General features: G+C 42.3%; 2 protein-coding genes across 2 annotated transcripts; one reads left to right on the top strand and one right to left on the bottom strand.

Annotated features, from left to right (window-relative positions):
• The first annotated feature begins 409 nt into the window (after positions 1–409).
• On the top strand, positions 410–7,192 carry LOC133923959 (uncharacterized). Its single transcript, XM_062369285.1, has 4 exons — positions 410–842; positions 4,267–4,369; positions 6,679–6,843; positions 6,928–7,192. The coding sequence occupies exons 1-4, from the start codon at positions 577–579 to the stop codon at positions 7,054–7,056; spliced, it is 663 nt and encodes a 220-aa protein (XP_062225269.1). The 5' UTR covers positions 410–576; the 3' UTR covers positions 7,057–7,192.
• Positions 7,193–11,574: 4,382 nt separating this feature from the next.
• On the bottom strand, positions 11,575–13,186 carry LOC133925384 (uncharacterized mitochondrial protein AtMg00810-like). Its single transcript, XM_062371326.1, has 2 exons — positions 13,078–13,186; positions 11,575–12,578 (listed from the first exon to the last, which is right to left on the bottom strand). Exons 1-2 carry the CDS (start codon positions 13,184–13,186, stop codon positions 11,575–11,577), a joined length of 1,113 nt encoding a protein of 370 aa, XP_062227310.1.
• Positions 13,187–17,516: the final 4,330 nt, after the last annotated feature.

Below are 17,516 nucleotides of genomic sequence, written 5' to 3'. Positions count from 1 at the left end.
ACATCTCTGACCTTCTTTGGAGGCCTGCAGGACCTAAGATCGATCCCTGACTGGTTAGCTCCACTCTTAGAGTTTTACCAACTAACCTAGGGTTAGTTCCTTTTCACGAATTTTTTTCTGCCAATGCATTACATTAGGATACGTTTGGAACGAGGAATTTCGTGGGAATCTCACGGAAATTATACCATTAATTTTCAAGCGAAATTAAATTCCTGCCTACTGTATTTCAGCGTGACGAATGCCGACTCCATCATCATCTTAACATCCTTATGATGTCATCAGCTGGGCCCGATGTGGGCACCATTTCCAGCACTATACCGGAATGTTCAAGTCGCCCATGAAGTCGTTGGGAGGTAGACGTCACCACCCACTTCACTTTCGGCGAAGTGTCTGCGCAGCTCACCTGGACTGCACTCATTGTCTATCTGATCCTTAAGAGATTCGTTAGCAGAATGTATTCTCCTCACCAGCTCATTCGCGTTCATGTTTAGTATGTGTGTACGAGTGTTAGTTGAACAACCTGACACAAAGAGGCCAAAAGTAGCTAGAGATCAGAGAAGCTAGAGAGAGAGTGAGATGGAGTCTAGCAGCAGACACCGTGTCTCTCTCGTGCTGCTGGTGATCATCGGGTGCTGCGGCTGCCGCGCGCAGATCCCGATCCCGGCGAGAACGGACGGGTTCGTGTATGCCGGGAAGCCGCCGGCGTGGGGGCAGACGGTGGTGGTCGAAGCGTTCTTCGACCCGGTCTGCCCTGACAGCCGCGACGCGTGGCCGCCACTGAAGAAGGCCGTCGAGCACTACGGCTCGCGCGTGTCCGTCGTCGTGCACCTCTTCCCCCTGCCGTGAGTGCAACCGAATCCACTCCTTTGCCATTTTTCGGCGAAAATTCATTCCTTGCCTTATTTTACTTATATCACCTCTGTGTTGATATTCTTTATTATTTTTATACTTTAAATACAACTTTTTAAAACATTTTCTAATCACAGTTTCAAAACATTATTCACAACTAAAATTTTCTGATTTATCGCATGGGGATGATACCAAATATATTCATCCAGAAAAAAAAAAAGTTCTATATCATTCTAATTCTTGTAAGTTTTGTTTATGCATACTTAGAAACAATAATGGTCCATTCGGAAAAAACAAGAAATACTAATGGTCAACTATATTCATTACAGACATTGCTCATCTTCTACGCGACAAGTAGACCAGACACCTAGCAGAAAGTTTTTATACGGATGTACTTTAGCACCATGATAGTGAACGTTAATATGATCGCAATTCATTTTCGAATCAACTTTGGTACTAATTTTTTGTAACCACTTGTCCTTTGGATAAGTTCTTTAGAGAGCCTTGTTTCACTTTCACGCTCCTATCTGCTTCCATCTGATCAACGGTCACCGCTATAGAGCGAGTCAAAAATAACGATACATCAATATCGATCGTATTGGAACCGCAACTCAGGATATATCAGTACCGATTCTTAACTTTTCATATACGAATAATGAGTGAGTCATTAAGAATCAACAATGAAACTATTTATCGGTGCTGGTTCTAACCGCGAACCGGCACTGATGTATATTAATGTACATCACTGCCAGTTCTAGTCACAAACTGGTACTGATAACCAGTATCAGTGTTAGTTCTAGCTACGAACCAATCCTGATAGTAAGTATCTGCGTCGGTTTTAGCCATGAACTAACGCTTATGATTGCTACCGTCATAGCCTAATTTACAAAATCATTACTTTTTCACATAAAGTTAGATGGGGAAAAACTTTATATGAAAATTATAGATCTCAACGAGATCTACAACTTTGTAGTTGATAACTTTTTAATTTGAGGTCATTTAAATACCCAATAATATTAACAAAGTTTCAGCTCTGTTTGATGACAACACATCTTAAAAAATTCATAACGTTTTCATACGAAGTTGGATGAAGACAAAATTTATATGAAAATTATAGCACTCGATAAGATCTACAACTTTGTAGTTGATCACTTTTTTATTTGAGGTCATTTAGATATCCATTTAGGCATTCAAACGTTCGGTCAGAAGATGTCAAAATGATTGATTTTACTATTATAATCGAGAACGAACGATAGCTGAGATGGTTAAAGCGATCACATGTGAGGTTCTTCTATGAGGTCATTAGTTTGAGTCCAGGTTGCCGCATGCGAGCAAAAGTTTTATAGTTGAATCTTTACAATAGCTCTGGTTAAAAAAAAATTCTTACTTTTTTCAGCCTAAAAAAGTTTGAATCGGGGAAAACCATATCCACTGATAGTCCAACTATCAGTGCTGGTTAAAACCACCAACTAACACTGGTATGGTTTTCAGTGCCGATTTCAGATCCGACACTGATACTCACTGACTAGTCACTGATATTGAAAACATTTTACTAGAGACAAATGACATTCAACTAGATAACTTATTACAGGATATCAAGATAGTTTTATTATAAATATACAACATTCACCTAGAGAACATTTTATTGGAGATTAAAAACTTTTTTCTACGGAATTAAAAAGATTCAACTAGAGAACTTTTTGTTACAGAGCAAAACCTTTTCTAGTGATTAAAAGCATCCAAGGAACTTTTTTCTAGATATTTATTGATCCACTCTAGTTTAATTAATTAATTAATTAATTTTTATTTTATATTATCTAATTAATTAGATTAGATTAAATTAGAGCGAATAAACGAATGCCCATGGAATCATGGATCGATCCATACACATCCTGAGTCATGAGTATATGCATGTCAGCTAGATTTTCCTCTAGCGAATTAGCAAATATTTGCTCTCCAGTGGCTGGCGGACACTTAGATTGCATGCCCAGCCCAGTACAAACTATGTACATGCCCAACCATAGTTATCAATTCCGGTTTGTTATGATCCGAATCAGAATGTTCATTCTGTCGGGTAAACCGGAATGCAAAGTTTTGTGCTCCATTCTACTTGTCATTCCGCTTCATTGCTCATTCCGACTAGAAACCATCTGGAATGACCTATTCTACCGAAATAGCCGGTATGCCCTATTGCAGTCCACAAAATATTATTAAGAAGGACAAAGTTGTAGCATGAAATAACGTTTAGGTGAATATAAATGTCAATGTAATTGTATTCAATAAAAATATTGTATTCTATATATGTTCAATGAAAATGGAGTGCCCGTTATTCAATTTCATTTGCATTTTACAATAGATTATGGATTTATATATTCTTTTATAATAATAAGGAAATATCCAGTTCAAAAACATTACATTCCAATAAGCAAAACGGAATGGCAACCACAGTGAAATTGACATGTATGGTCCCAACAAATCAGATTTACGGGCTTGCCGATTAGAAAGTGGACCATCGTCACGAGAAAACATAAAAAAGTAATAGCATTGGTGCGTGTCAATTCACCCAGCCATTCACCCAGCCATTATTAATGGAACGCATGGCCCAGTCTTTAGGCATAAGAAAAAAGCGAGAAAAGCAAGTGATCTTCCTTTCCTGAGACATCATACTTTATCTAAAATAGAGAGACCTTGCCTTTCACCTAATAAAGGAGGCCTTAGTTTTATTTATCTCAGTAGCATTTCCAGACCACTTAGAAATATTATTATCTTAATTTTGGTAGCTCTTTTTCCACTTTTCCATTTGAGGGAAGTCCACATTATACAGCTGACATAGAAGTACTAGACTGGTAAATCCTTGGCATAACTGTGTTGTATCTGTCCCAAGAGGCCAAGACACACGGTAAGAAAAGCAAGCCGTGACAAGGAATCTTTTCGGGCCTACTCATCTAATAAACAATATCGATGCTACTGTAACATTGTCGAGTCGATAATTGCTAAAAGAAGAGTGAATTTCACGAAAACAACATGTTTGTCAAAACTGCAATAAAATCACAATTTTACGCAGAAGTTTCAGAGAACTGCAATTCCAATTGTGGTTCTATGATTGTGTTTTGCTGGTGGTGGTGTGGTTTGCGAAATTTACTGAAAACAAATAATGTAGAAATGCATTGTAGTGACGGTAGGATCCTATTAAGCCCTGTAGCTAGTAATCTTGCCCTCATTTGGACGTATCGGATTCCAGTTTTGACGTATGTAGACGTCAAACTTCCTTGCAAGGGGCATAAATAGGGCAAGGATCAGAAAGCGTACTTGATGTTTTGATCGAAAATTTAGTATTCTCCTTAACAGCAGTAATTAGATAGCCTCATAAACAAAATGACTTCCTTTCTGATACAACTTACTGTCTGAAATGTGCAGTTACCACAGCAATGCCTTCATTGCTTGCCGGTCAATTCATACGGTGAACAAGATGAATCCGTCGTTCACATATCCCCTGCTCGAGAGATTCTTCAAGTACCAGGTTTTCTCTCTCTAATCATTGATACATTTTACATATCGAAATCAAAAGTTAATTACTAAAAACGGTGGTACTTCAAATACTTCTAAAACATTTTATTAAAAAAGAATTTTTATTAATTATTGTAGTCACATCAAAATGATACGACACATAATATTTCTAAAATATATATAGTAAATTTGAATCATTAATACAAAACCAGTTATGAGTCCCAGGGTATTATAGTCGGTTCTTAGGAGTGACCATCTAAATCATATTGGATGAGGAAAAACCACGTGTGATGTATAATAGACAGTTCTACATTAAGAGTCATCTATGATATAAAGACGCCATAAACTATTTTTTAAGAACAATTTGTGATGTTTCATAAATAGTTCTAAATTAAGAACCATACGTGATATATAGGACATCCAATACAGTTTTTTTAAGAACCATATGTGATATATGGTAGACTGGTCTAAATTAAAAGCATCACATACGGTCTAAACTAAAAGTCGTCGGTGATACTCGGAGACATCAAAGATGACTTTTAATCTAGAACCGTCTGGGATCTGGGATGATCTTTTGAACGGCATGGCAGGACAAAAAAAGGTGCAATAATTGAAATGAAAGGATCTTATCTGTTCCCTGTTCTTGTCCATCCAAGCGAGCAGCATTTTCCCTCCCTTCCCTTGTCATCCTCTCATTTACCTCGCCTCCTGCGCCGGTGAGATTTGCCCCAACAAAGCTGAGGCCGACTCAGCCATCTGCGCACCGGACCGTGTGGATGATGGTTTAGAGCCGTTTGTGATCATTCATTCCGTAGTAGTGAATTTAGTATTAAAAATATATACCTGATTTCACATTATTCTCGTTTCTTGCACTATATGAAAAAAGATTTGTAGTGATAGATGATAACCATTATTAATAATGGGTTTCATATCTATTACTCTGAACACGTCACTGATGAGTCATTATTGACGGGTCGTCTCTAATAAAGGTAATTAGTGACGGGTCGTAACAATGACCCGTCACTCAAGATTGATGAACGTTTTTCGTATTTTTGGATTAAAAAAGTCAAAAAATATTTTTTTTTGTCATCTTAACGCAGGAGCCCATCGCATATGCCCCACAAGTCACGCCATTTTTCATATGGTTTTTTAGTTTGCGTTTTGTGGGCCTTGAAACCAAGGCCTCCTCTCGCACGTGTAGCGATCTTATCACCTCATCTATCACATAGTTATGATAGAAACTAGATATTTTAAACTTTTAACCTTCTTTGCCAAAGATTATAGGTGACAGGTCATAACCATCACCCGTCACTAATGACAGGTTACTGATGACTGAATATTAGTGACATGTTGTAATCTTAACCTGTCCCTAATGACTGATTTTGTCAAATTTTATCGAGCGTTATAATTTACATATAATTTTTTTCTTCGTCCAAATTTGTATATATATTTTATGAATTTCTTAATATCTCATTCAAACCATCGCAATTTGATAGGTTACCTAGAGTGCTCGGTAAAACAGGTATATTTTGCATACAGACTCTGATTTTGACAATTTTTAACTCTACAGATATCTAAAGAAAAAGGCATCTATTTCTCCCCCACTTTGTTGGGTTTGGCAATTTTTTCTATGCCAATTTCAGTCTGGAAGATTAAGTTCTCGACCCCTGAAGTTTCTATACCGTTTACAGAACGCGTGTTTGTGTCCATAGCCGCCACCGCTTACATAAAATTTGAGTAGAAATATATAATGGTTCCTATTTTAGTGCTGCTGAGGTGAGAAAAATAAAAGAAAAATAAAAAATATAGTATCATACTATGCACACAATCACTATATAGGCATTCTACGCACAATTGCTATTTGTATGCATTTTGCTTTGCAGTAAGAAGTAAACAATTTTCTCTAACTTAAATTAAACACCATGTAACATCAAAAATAGAACCCATAAACAAAATACTACCATGTAATTTATTAATACCGTCATTAGTAACGGGTCATAACTTGACCCATCACTAGGATGGCCTGTCACTGATGAGTTGGTCCACGGGTCACAACTTGATCTGTCACTAATAACTGGCCTAGGATAATCTATCACTGATAAGTCATCATTAGTGACGGGTCACAACTTGACCCGCTATTAATAACTGGCCTAGGATGACACATCACTAATGAGTCGTTATTAGTGACGACCTGTCACTATTATCATCAGTGGCGAGTCATATTATGACTTGTCACTAATTGTGTGTCTTTTTTTTTGTTTTTGACATAGTATTGATAATCTCTAAGTTTCCAAAAAATAACACAACAAAATCAATTGTCAGGAAGGTTATTACAACCAGCCAACTTACACAAAATCAAGAGCTACAGTGGTTGATGAAGTAACCAGCAACCTTGTTGTCCCTGTCATCGGTCAAGACAATTTGACGGCATACAAAGCAGGTTTCAATGATTCACAATCAGATCAAGCCACAAGGATATCGTTCAAGGTGACAACATTTTCCTCCCTGTGATATTACACTCTTATTTACACATATTAATTAATCACCTTGTTTTTTCCTGTTGTTTCATAGAACGGTTGTGCACGAGGTGTGACCGGGACACCCTACTTCTTTGTGAATGGTATACCGCTCAGCGAATCTGGTTCTCCTCTTGACTACAAGTGGATATATATTCTTGATCCATTGGTTGGCAAGATGTAAAGAGTTATATTATTGTTGCAATAAAGTCCCAGCTGCGCTAAATAAGTGCTGGGCATATGATAGCTTGACTTTCAGTAAGATGTTGATGGAAAGTACAATGATGTTTTATATGTAATTAGCTGAATGCTTGTACTTATATTCACCACATCACACCACACTGTTAATTCTGTTAGGGCACCCTAAGCTAGTCCTGATAGACAGTGCCTGTCCGCCACCGCTTAGCCTACACTACAACTTCGACACCATGGTCTGGCTACCTCGCAGTTTGCATTTCTTTTGTTATTTACATAAGGTGCCCCACATACTATGGATTTGGAATTTTTTCTTTAAAACTACGTATTTTTTTCTTAAAACTATGTATTTGCAAACTTTTGATTTTGAACCCTATAAACATAAAATTAATTAATAATGGCATCCACAGCTCGTATTTGCTAGCTTGTCCCTGAATACAGTAGCGTCAAAGAAAAGTCCCGAGGCATGTAAATAAAAAAATCCACCATATATACTATTTACACTTTGTTTGATGATGGAATAAATTAAACTATCTTAACGTACACATGTGAAACAAGCTGTACAAACTAACAAAAAGTTAATTAAATAAATCATATCAAGAAGCCATATTACAGCTATTAATTAAGAAGCCATGATAATTGTCAAGTTTACCTTAAACATAGTAGCGCATTAGTGCTCCAAATGAATATCGAAGCTATTTATGCAGTGAATAGGTAAACAATTTCTTCACTGACTTTTTTTGTGGTTGTGCATAGATCATGGATGAGTCATAAGTAACTTGTCAAGAACAAGTTATGCATAGCTGTCAAATTAAAGGCAGCTAAACTATACATAAGGATAACAAAAGCAGGAACTCCTGGGAGTATACTTAAAGGTCGCACACCTAGGGATGGAAACGGATCGAATACGTATGGAATCGAATTCGGATAGTACGATTTACCACATTTTAATCCGAATGTGAATACGGATCCGGATATTCTCAAATACGAATATGAATCAGATAGTTAGAATACGAGTCCGCATTCGGATATCTACTCGACCTTCGAAATTCAAGTCGGAAATTTAAATTTTTGAAAAAATTTGACTGAAATTTGATAAAATTTTCCTGAAATTTGTTCTTATTTGATTGGGCCGGAATTTTAGAAATTTTGTTCAAAATTCATGTTAGAAATTTAAATTTTTGATCAAATTTAACTAAAATTTGATGAAATTTAACTGAAATTTCTTCCAATTTGATTGGGTTGGAATTTCGTTCATATATGAAATTTCTAAAATTTTAGCAAAATTTGGTTTCCTGGTTGGCGGATACGGATACGAATCAGATATATCTCGAATTCGGATATCCACATTTAAATCCGAATCTCAAAAACGAATTCGGATATATCCATTTTAGTATCCATTTCAAAAACGAAATCCATATTCGTATTTTAACGGATACAAAATCAGATAATTCGAATTTCCTGCCACCTATTTCCACCCCTACGCACACCCCTTGCTGTGAACCTAGCTCATTACGATTTGTTACAAAATTTCACAATGCACAATGATTCTACAGGTAACTTCAGCGGAAGGCATCCACTCAAAGACAGAGAGAGAACGAGAAAATAAAAGACAGAGCACTACAACCAACACTGTCATATCAGACGTGTTGTTTATGATAGTTTCTTTGAAACCGTATGAGATAAATTATCTTAGACGGCTCGTCTCATGAGCTATGTCTCGGACAAATATACGGCTGGAGCTAAACGATCCACACTGGAATAGTACAAAATACTCTGGAAGCGAGGGATACCAAGGAGTGAAGCTTTCCTCTCATGGCTCCACTTCCCAACCATCAGTAATAAACGCTCTTCATGGTCTCCTGCACTGGTTCCTTTCAATTTCCTACTGGACGGCTGACTCCGGCCTCTCTCCATCCTAAAAAGCCTTAACCATATCTGATGAGCACATCACTTTTTCGAATACACACAAGATAAATTTATTGCTTGTAATTTATGCTTTTTTGGTAAAGAATAGGTTGCTACTAATTTCTTATGATGTTTTGTTACTTAGTGATAGGGACATGCTCACTTTTCTGGAAAGTAATATGATAAATCGATTTGGTGAAGCTTCGACATTGATGATTCAAAGGCTCTGATCAGAACAGATCGAGAACCCTCGCAACCACTACACCATTACTCCGTAGTTATCAACTGTGCCAAGATACGGTCAATCTCACAAAGAAGGCTTTTTCTGCAAGTGAATTGAGAACACAAGTAAGAATGGGTAGATGCAATCTGAATATTGTTGATTATCAATAAAGTGTGTATATATATATAGGAGGATATGAGGAGATTGACCTAGGGTTGTGCAGCCATCATGGTGCAGTGAAATGTCGCTAGATCCCCACCTTCTCGCACAGCTTCGCGAGCTGAGCAGAAAGAAATTCCCCACAGCAGTCAGACCTGAACACCTTGACTCGGTGCCCACTTGCATTCTCGGCCAATGCTTTGATCTTCACAAATGCCGAAATCATCAACAATCAACATGAAGTAACAATTACCCACGGGTGTGGATGGTGTGATTGGCCCACACAGGTCAACGTGAAGCAGTTCGAGCAGCTTCTCTGCTTAATATCTCGTCGCTGTCGGGAATGGCAGCCGTGTCTGCTTCACCACGAGGCACATGTGCTATAACTGATGGGGAGAATATGCGGTACTCATACTGCCATTTGCTTATCGACGAGGAACTTCAATGCTTGAAAGTTAACATGCCCAAGCTGGGCATGCTACAATCATGCTGCCTCATCCAATCTAGTTAGCAAACATACAGGACGTGCCAACTATAGCTGGATGCGATACAAGCGATTCATCGTTCGCCTTACCTTCATGATCAATCGCCATGGCATTTTGACAAATACTTCCAGTTCATCTTCGTCCATGGTCAGACAATGGCCTGTCTCAATGAGCTGACCTAGACTCACCATGTTGCTACATAGTTTTGGAATGTAGTACACGTCGTTGAGGAGCTACTGTTCTCCATTCTTGAAACTGAACAGAATGGAACCCTTCCCCTCGATCCACCATCCGTCCATTGCCGAACTTTACCTTCCCGGTCACTGCCCGGTCCAATTCCTAGAACTTCTCCTTGCCCCCTGTCATATGGTTACTTGCACCATTGTCTAAATACTAGACATCACCGGTACCAGCACCATTTTCAGCCAAGCGCAGTTCCGACATTACTTTCTCTTCATTGAGTAACACAGCATCCTGCAGCGTCGGAGGCTCCTCCTCCATCATTGCAAGAAGCAGCGCCGGCTCGACATCCTCAGCATGTGTGAGACGCGCCTCCTCCTTCTTCTTTGGTGCATGGCACTAGTTTGAATAGTGGCCATACTCCTCACAATTGTAGCACTTGATGTGGCTCTTGGAACGGCCGCCACCGCCCAAGCCACCAGTGCCATCCTTGCGTGGCGAGTTGCCGCGTCCACCTCGGCCACGACCTCTACCACGTCCACAGCTGCCCCAACCGCGATTTCCACCGTCTGCGGAAAAATTGTTATTTTGGCATGACGACTTGTCCCCACCGTCCTTCTTGGAACGCGCTTCCCACTCTGACTGAGTGAGAAGCACCTGGCCTTTAGCGTGCCCACCGCCACTAGTGCCCTTTTTCTGCATCCGCTCCTCGTACATCTTGAGCCGTCCAACAGCCTCCTCGAATGATAAGGTGTCAAGGTTGTAGAACTGCTTGATGCCGGCTATCACACTGGTAAACCGTTCTGGCACCGCGTCGAACAGCTTCTTCACAAGCGTGGCGTTGTTCAACGTCCCACCAAGGCTATAGTACTTGATAGACATGGCAGTGAGCCGATCGGCATACTGGTCGAGGGACTCACCTTCATTCATGTGCATGACGTCGCACTCACTTTTCAATTTCTGCATCCGCGTGTTCTTCACTCGATCTGCGCCGATGAACCTCGTCTTGAGGTAGTCCCACACTTGCTTAGTCGTCGTCTTATTCACCACTAACATGAGGAGATCTTCTGGAAGGTTGGGCCATCCCACAACCCATCAAATTCCATGCAAAAACGCACACACTAAACGCATGCAGACCACTCGCCTTGAGCTTCAAACACACACACACACGCACACACCTCTCATTTGGACTCGCACCAACACATGCGCTGGATCAATCAAGAAGCTCAGAGCGCACTGAACTCAGCCTGGTTTTCTTTTTGGTTCTACCTCACCCCTTACAACGGGCTTTTCTGATCTATTTAAGAAGCAAAATGAGAACGTGATTACATGGGCCACTCGCCTGACTCTTCAGCCATGATCTCTGAATGTTCCATCCCACATCCGAGTTTCATGGCCATGAACAACTAGCTCCTAACTGACCGGCTAGTAGACTCCGCTTCCTAACAGACCTGCTAAGAGACTACGACGCAGAAGTCCTGACTGACCCATACTAAGTTTATTTTGACACGCTATTGACATGATTAACCATCCTTACAAATCACCCCCCTAATCATGCCATCTTTACTTCGACCACGCCCATCTTCTGTCGTAGTTCAGCAAACTTCACACATCTGAGTGATTTTGTCAGGATGTCTGCAACTTGATCTTCGATGCGAACATGCTCGATGTCAACCTTGTCTTCATTGGCACATTCTCGAATAAAATAAAAATGAGTGTCAATATGCTTGCTCCGGTCATGATGTATTGGGTTCCTGCAGAGCTCAATTGCTGATTTGTTGTCAACAAGCAACCAAAACTTCATTGGTTCAGCTCCAGTTAGGTCACTGATCAGTCTGCTGAGCCAAATCCCTTGACACGCTGCTATGGCTACCGAGATGTATTCAGCTTCACACGAGGAGAGAGCAGTAATCTTCTGTTTTTGTGAAGCCCAAGTAATCAAACTTCTTCCAAGGAAAAATACTTCCCCTGAAGTGCTTCTTCGGTCATCAGCATCACTGGCAAAATCATTGTCAGAGTATCCTACTAATTTCACCTCTGTTTCCTCAAGATGCCTATAACAACAGACAAAACCCAATGTCCCCCTCACATACCTGAGCATATGCTTCACAGCTGCCATGTGAAGTACTGTTGGAGGCTCCATGAACCGACTGACCAAGCCTACTGCAAAGGCTATGGCAACCCTGGTATTCACCAGGTAGCGCAAGCTCCCAACAATACTCCAGTACTTGGTGGCATCCACTGCAGCAGCGTCCTCCTTCTTTGTCAGCGTCACCTTGCTCTCCATCAGTGTCATGCATGAATTGCAATCAGCCAGGACAACCAATTCAAAATGTTTGCCTGCATAGCTGCTCTGACAAAGAGAAATTCCTCTGGCTTCTTGTTTCACCTCCATCCCGAGGTAGTATGCCAGCAAACAAAGATCACACATGTTGAAGACTCTTTTCATCTGCAGCTTGAAATAGTCGATGGCGCCGACCGAGGACCCGATGATGATGAGGTCGTCGACATACACTCCTACGAGTAGGAGGGTGTCACCATCTGATCTTCGATATACTGCATGCTCCAAGGGGTTGCGCTTGAAGCCAAGCTAGAGCAGCGCGTCGTCTAGCTTTGCATTCCACGTCCACGGTGCCTGCCTCAGCCCATGCAGAGCTTTGTGCAGCCGGTACACCATGTGCTCGCAGTCGGGGTCGATGAAGCAGGGAGGTTGCCGGACGTAGACCTCCTTCATCAAATCGTCATTGACGAACACTGACTTCACATCCATATATGGACTTGCTAGCCAGAGTATGCTGCCAGCGCGAGTAGCACCCGGCCAGTCTCCATGCGAGCCACTGGCGCGAAGACCTCATCGAAATCAACTCCTTGCTGTTGGGTGTAGCCTTTCATGACAAACCGAGCCTTGTGCTTCACGACGTGCCCTTGGGGATCCTTCTTAAGCTTGAAAACCACTTGAGCCCAATTGTCCGATGTCCAGTCGGAAGATAGACAAGCTCCCACATTTTGTTGTCTTCAATGGAGCACAATTCATCCTCCATAGCTTGACACCAACAGCGTTGCTTGAGGGCTTGATCCACAGTCGTTGGCTCTTCGGCCACAAGCATGTAGAGGCTGATGAAGTCAAGCTCACGAGCCTCCACGGAGTCGTTGATGTTTTGCATGGTGCGAAAACAGAGCGGCACACCTTTGGGGTCAAGTGTCTGCCCGGTTCGCAGCGTCGTCCATTAAATTCCGATCGGCGTAGTGATCGGAACTTCCGGTGGTGATCAGAGCCTCCAACCGGAACTTCCGGTGCACGATCGGAGCCTCTAAACGGAGCTTCCGGTGTGCGCAGCTCTGATTCCTCTGTGCCCCAGGATCCCTTTGAGCCAGCACCTCCTCTCAACGAAGCAGAGCCTGCGTCATACACAGTGGAGTGCTCGATGACGAAGGTGTCGGGTAGTGTTCGATGGATCTTGCCACCTGGCTTGCAGCCTAGTCCCACAGCCTATCCTCCTTGAAGATCACATCTCGTGTGATGTGAAGCTTCTTCTCCTTTGGATCATAAACTATGTATGCCTTGCTCCCGTCCTCATAACCGACGAACACCATCAACGCCGATCGATCCTAGAGCTTGGAGATGCCGAGGCTGATCTTCTTCACATGGGCGACACAGCCAAACGTCCTAAAATAGGACACCTTCGGCCGCTGCTTGTGCCAGCCTTCATACGGTGTCTTCCCCTGCAGACTTCTCGTTGGCGAGTGGTTTAGGATATGCACTGTAGTCTTGACAGCCTTTGCCTAGAACACGGCCAGTACCGTCAGGCATTTGAGCAGCTCCGAGGTCTGATTCCACAGCTCGACAACTCTGTTTTGCTGCGGAGAGTCCAGTGCCATCATGTACCTCCAGATACCTTGTTCGTCACACCACGTACTGACTCTAGTGAGTTGAATTCTCTGCCTCAATCAGATCTAAACGCCCTCAGCTTAACCTCCTGATCAGTTTCAGCAAGTGCTCTGATCTTGCGAAAATGCTTGAAGGCTTCATCCTTGGTCTTCAGTGTTTCGCCCCACATGTACCTACAGCAATCATCGATGATCAGCATGAAGTATTTAATGCTGAGTGTGGTCACCGGTGTAATCGGCCCGCACCGGTCACCATGCACGAGCTCCAGTGGATGTTCTCCGCAGTAGGCTGATGCTTGCGGGAAAGAACTTCTGTGTTGTTTTGCGAGCCTGCAGCTATCACAAATCTGCTCTAGCCTATTGATCAGAGGCACGCCGTTGACCATCTTCTTTGTGGTGAGATCATGAAATGCCCAAAATGGATGTGGCCAGAACGCGCATGCCATCGTCACGTGACATCATCAGCTTTCACGAGAAAGCACATGGGTTCGGTGATGTTTAGCTTAAGGACGTACAGGTGGTTGCTTGATCATCTTACCTATGGCAGTGGTAGATGCACGGTGTCGAAGATGGTGAGCACGTTGTCCTCGATGACCACCATGCAATCGTTCTCATCGAGCTGACCCAAGCTCACGATTTTGTTGCACAAATGAAGGATGAAGTATAGATCTGTAAGCACACAGTGTGCAGCATTCTTACAGTTGAACATGATGGTACCTCGCCCTTTGATCTCCACCAGCGATCTATCATCAAACTTTATTGTGCCCTTCACGGGCAATCATGCTTATGTCCAAGGATGGTGAGCATGGCATGATTGCCCATCATGTGGTTATTAGCGCCAGTGTCTAGGTACCACAGTTCGGGCTGTCATCCAGTGGGATCATCTTCTCTTCATTGAGGAAGCCATGCTCTAGTGCCGTGATAGTGCTCTCATCCTTGGACATAAGTAGAGCCGGCTGTTCTTCTTGAATCTCCATCAGATTCGCCTCCTCCCTTCGCTCATGCCGCTGCTTGCTGCGACAATCACAGGCCCAGTGACCGATCTTGCCATAGTTGCGGCACTTATCACGCGAGACATAACGTGCACCACCCATAGTTTCTACGCGCTGATGTCTTACCACCACGGCGCTATCCACTGCCCAATCTAGAGCCGCTAGAGGTCTCCTCGCTAGCTTGGAGTTGTTTCTGGTGCGCCAGCCACTCCTCTTTGGTGAGTAATAGTTTGTCGCCTGAGTTGGAGCATGTCACACCATTGAGGCCAGGCCGTTCCTCCACTACCTTGAGCTGGCCCGCCAGCTCCTCCATGGACAACGTCTCGAAATCAAACAATGTTTCGATAAAAAGTGTGATCTTAGAGTACCTGGGGGGCATGGCCTGCAAAAACCTACACACAACCTTTTCCTCGTCATGGGTATCACTGAGGGTTGTGAGTTGGTTCGTGAGTCCCATGATCCTCATCATGAAGTCATCCATAGTCTCCTCGTCGTGAAACAACAGAGCATCGAACTCGTGGCGAAGGGTCTATTAGAATTATTGGGGCTGGCCCATGTAATAATTCCTAATAAATCTCAAAGGCCCATATTGTGGAGAGGTGGCCCATGTTGAGGCCCACCCTTTATTAGTACCATATTGCTAATGGAGGTGGAGGTGAGGGGTTTTCCCCCTATATATATGCAAGGACCCCCATCTCTTTGGCAACACGTACAACATAGACTGCTAATTGAGAGTAGCCTTAAAATTGGGAACGCTCTCATTTAGTGAGTCTATATAAGAGTTAGAGTTTTGCCTATTTCTCTTTCTATTGTGCTGTCACTGTAGTCTACTCCATCCCGACGTCAGCGTGCACCAGCAACCGGGAGAGCAGGTCTCTGAAACCCTCGCTCTTGAGATCTTGCACCGGGAGAGGGCAAATAAGGTTTTTGGGAAGCGCTCCACGCGACTACTCAGGTTCTTCACCATGGTTCATCTTCCTGGTGGCTTGGGCGCTGCCCGCTGTCATCGTCAACAATTTCGGCGCGTCGTCAGCAGGATCGATCGTGCCATCAACACGGTGCAAACAGCATCTTCAACAACTATCACCACGTAGGACCAGTACATAAAAATCATGTTTCTCGTACTTTATTTCCTGCAGTTCCTAATTTTGAGTATAGTAGATCTAGTCATATGTAGTGATTTCGTACACATATCTAGATTATGCTCTGATAATATGATCATATCAGTTTATCAGTTTCTGCTTATGAATTATTTATGGATTAAATTAAACCTAAAAGTGCCTTCTATTCCATCGATCAAAAAACCTTATTGTAGACACTTAGGTTTTTCAATGGCTGGTTTTGTCGATGCACTAAGGCCAGACAAGTTTTCTGGTGTGCACTTTAAGAGATGGCAAGTCAAGGTCACTCTGTGGCTGATAGCTATGAAAGTCTACTGAATGGCTAATGACAAGCCGGAAGGAACCCTTATGCTGAGCAGGAAAAGGCGTTCACGGATGCCAATACTCTCTTTGTAGGATGCATTCTTAGCGTTCTTTGTGACCAACTTTGCGATGTGTATATGCACATACAAAGTACGAAGGAGCTGTGGGATACACTAAATGCTAAATTCGGTGTATCAGATGCAGGAAGTGAACTGTGTATTATGGAGCAGTATCATGACTACAAGATGGTTGAAAATTGCTCTGTAGTCGAGCAGGCTCATGAGATTCAGTGCATCATGAAGGAACTCGAACTCCTCAAGATCAATGTACTCAACAAATTTGTGGCTGGAGGCATCGTTGCCAAGTTACCTCCTTCGTGGAGAAACTTTGCCACTATTCTAAAGCACGAGAGATAAGAGATTACTGTTGAGAGTTTGATCGCGTCTCTTGATATTGAGGAGAAAGCCCGGGCTAAGGACGTGAGTCTAAAAGGAGGCGAGGGACAGACTAGCGCCAATATGGTGCAAAATCCGAACAAAGGGAAAGATAATAAACCCAACAAAACTACTACCTTCAAGAAGAAGAAGATGAACACAGCAAAATTGTCTTTCTTTGTGTGTGGTGAGATTGGATATTTCGCCAAGGATTGTCTAGACCGCAAGGGAAGAAAGGCTCCACAAAAGCAGAACTCAAAGATTGCTAATGTGGTGACCATTGGCGAAGCTAGAAACAGAGCTGCATGGTATGAAAATTTACCTTCAGTGTTTCCAGTATTACAGTCTACTAATTAGTGGATTGATGTAGGGGCCAATGTTCATGTGTGTGCTGACATCTCAATGTTCTCTTCTTATCAGGTCATCTTTGATTCTTCCGTCCTAATGGGGAATGGGTCACATGCTTCTATTCGTGGTGTAGGCACGGTAGATCTGAAGTTTACTTCGGAAAAGATCGTGCAGTTGAGGAACGTGCAGCATGTCCCTACAATGAACAAGAATCTAGTTAGTGGCTCTCTTCTTTATAGAGATGGGTTTAAGGTGGTGTTAGAGTCCAATAAAGTAGTTGTGTCAAAGTATGGACAATTTATTGGTAAAGGCTATGAGTGTGGAGGCCTGTTCCGTTTTTCCCTTTCTAATTTTAGCATTAAGTATGTGAACTATATTTGTGGCAATGCTAATGACGATTCTAGTGTT

This window comes from Phragmites australis, chromosome 7 (genome assembly GCF_958298935.1).
Source record: "Phragmites australis chromosome 7, lpPhrAust1.1, whole genome shotgun sequence".
NCBI lineage: Eukaryota > Viridiplantae > Streptophyta > Magnoliopsida > Poales > Poaceae > Phragmites > Phragmites australis.
The sequence above is the reverse complement of the archived record's forward strand: the minus strand, read 5'-3'. Positions and strand labels throughout refer to the sequence as shown.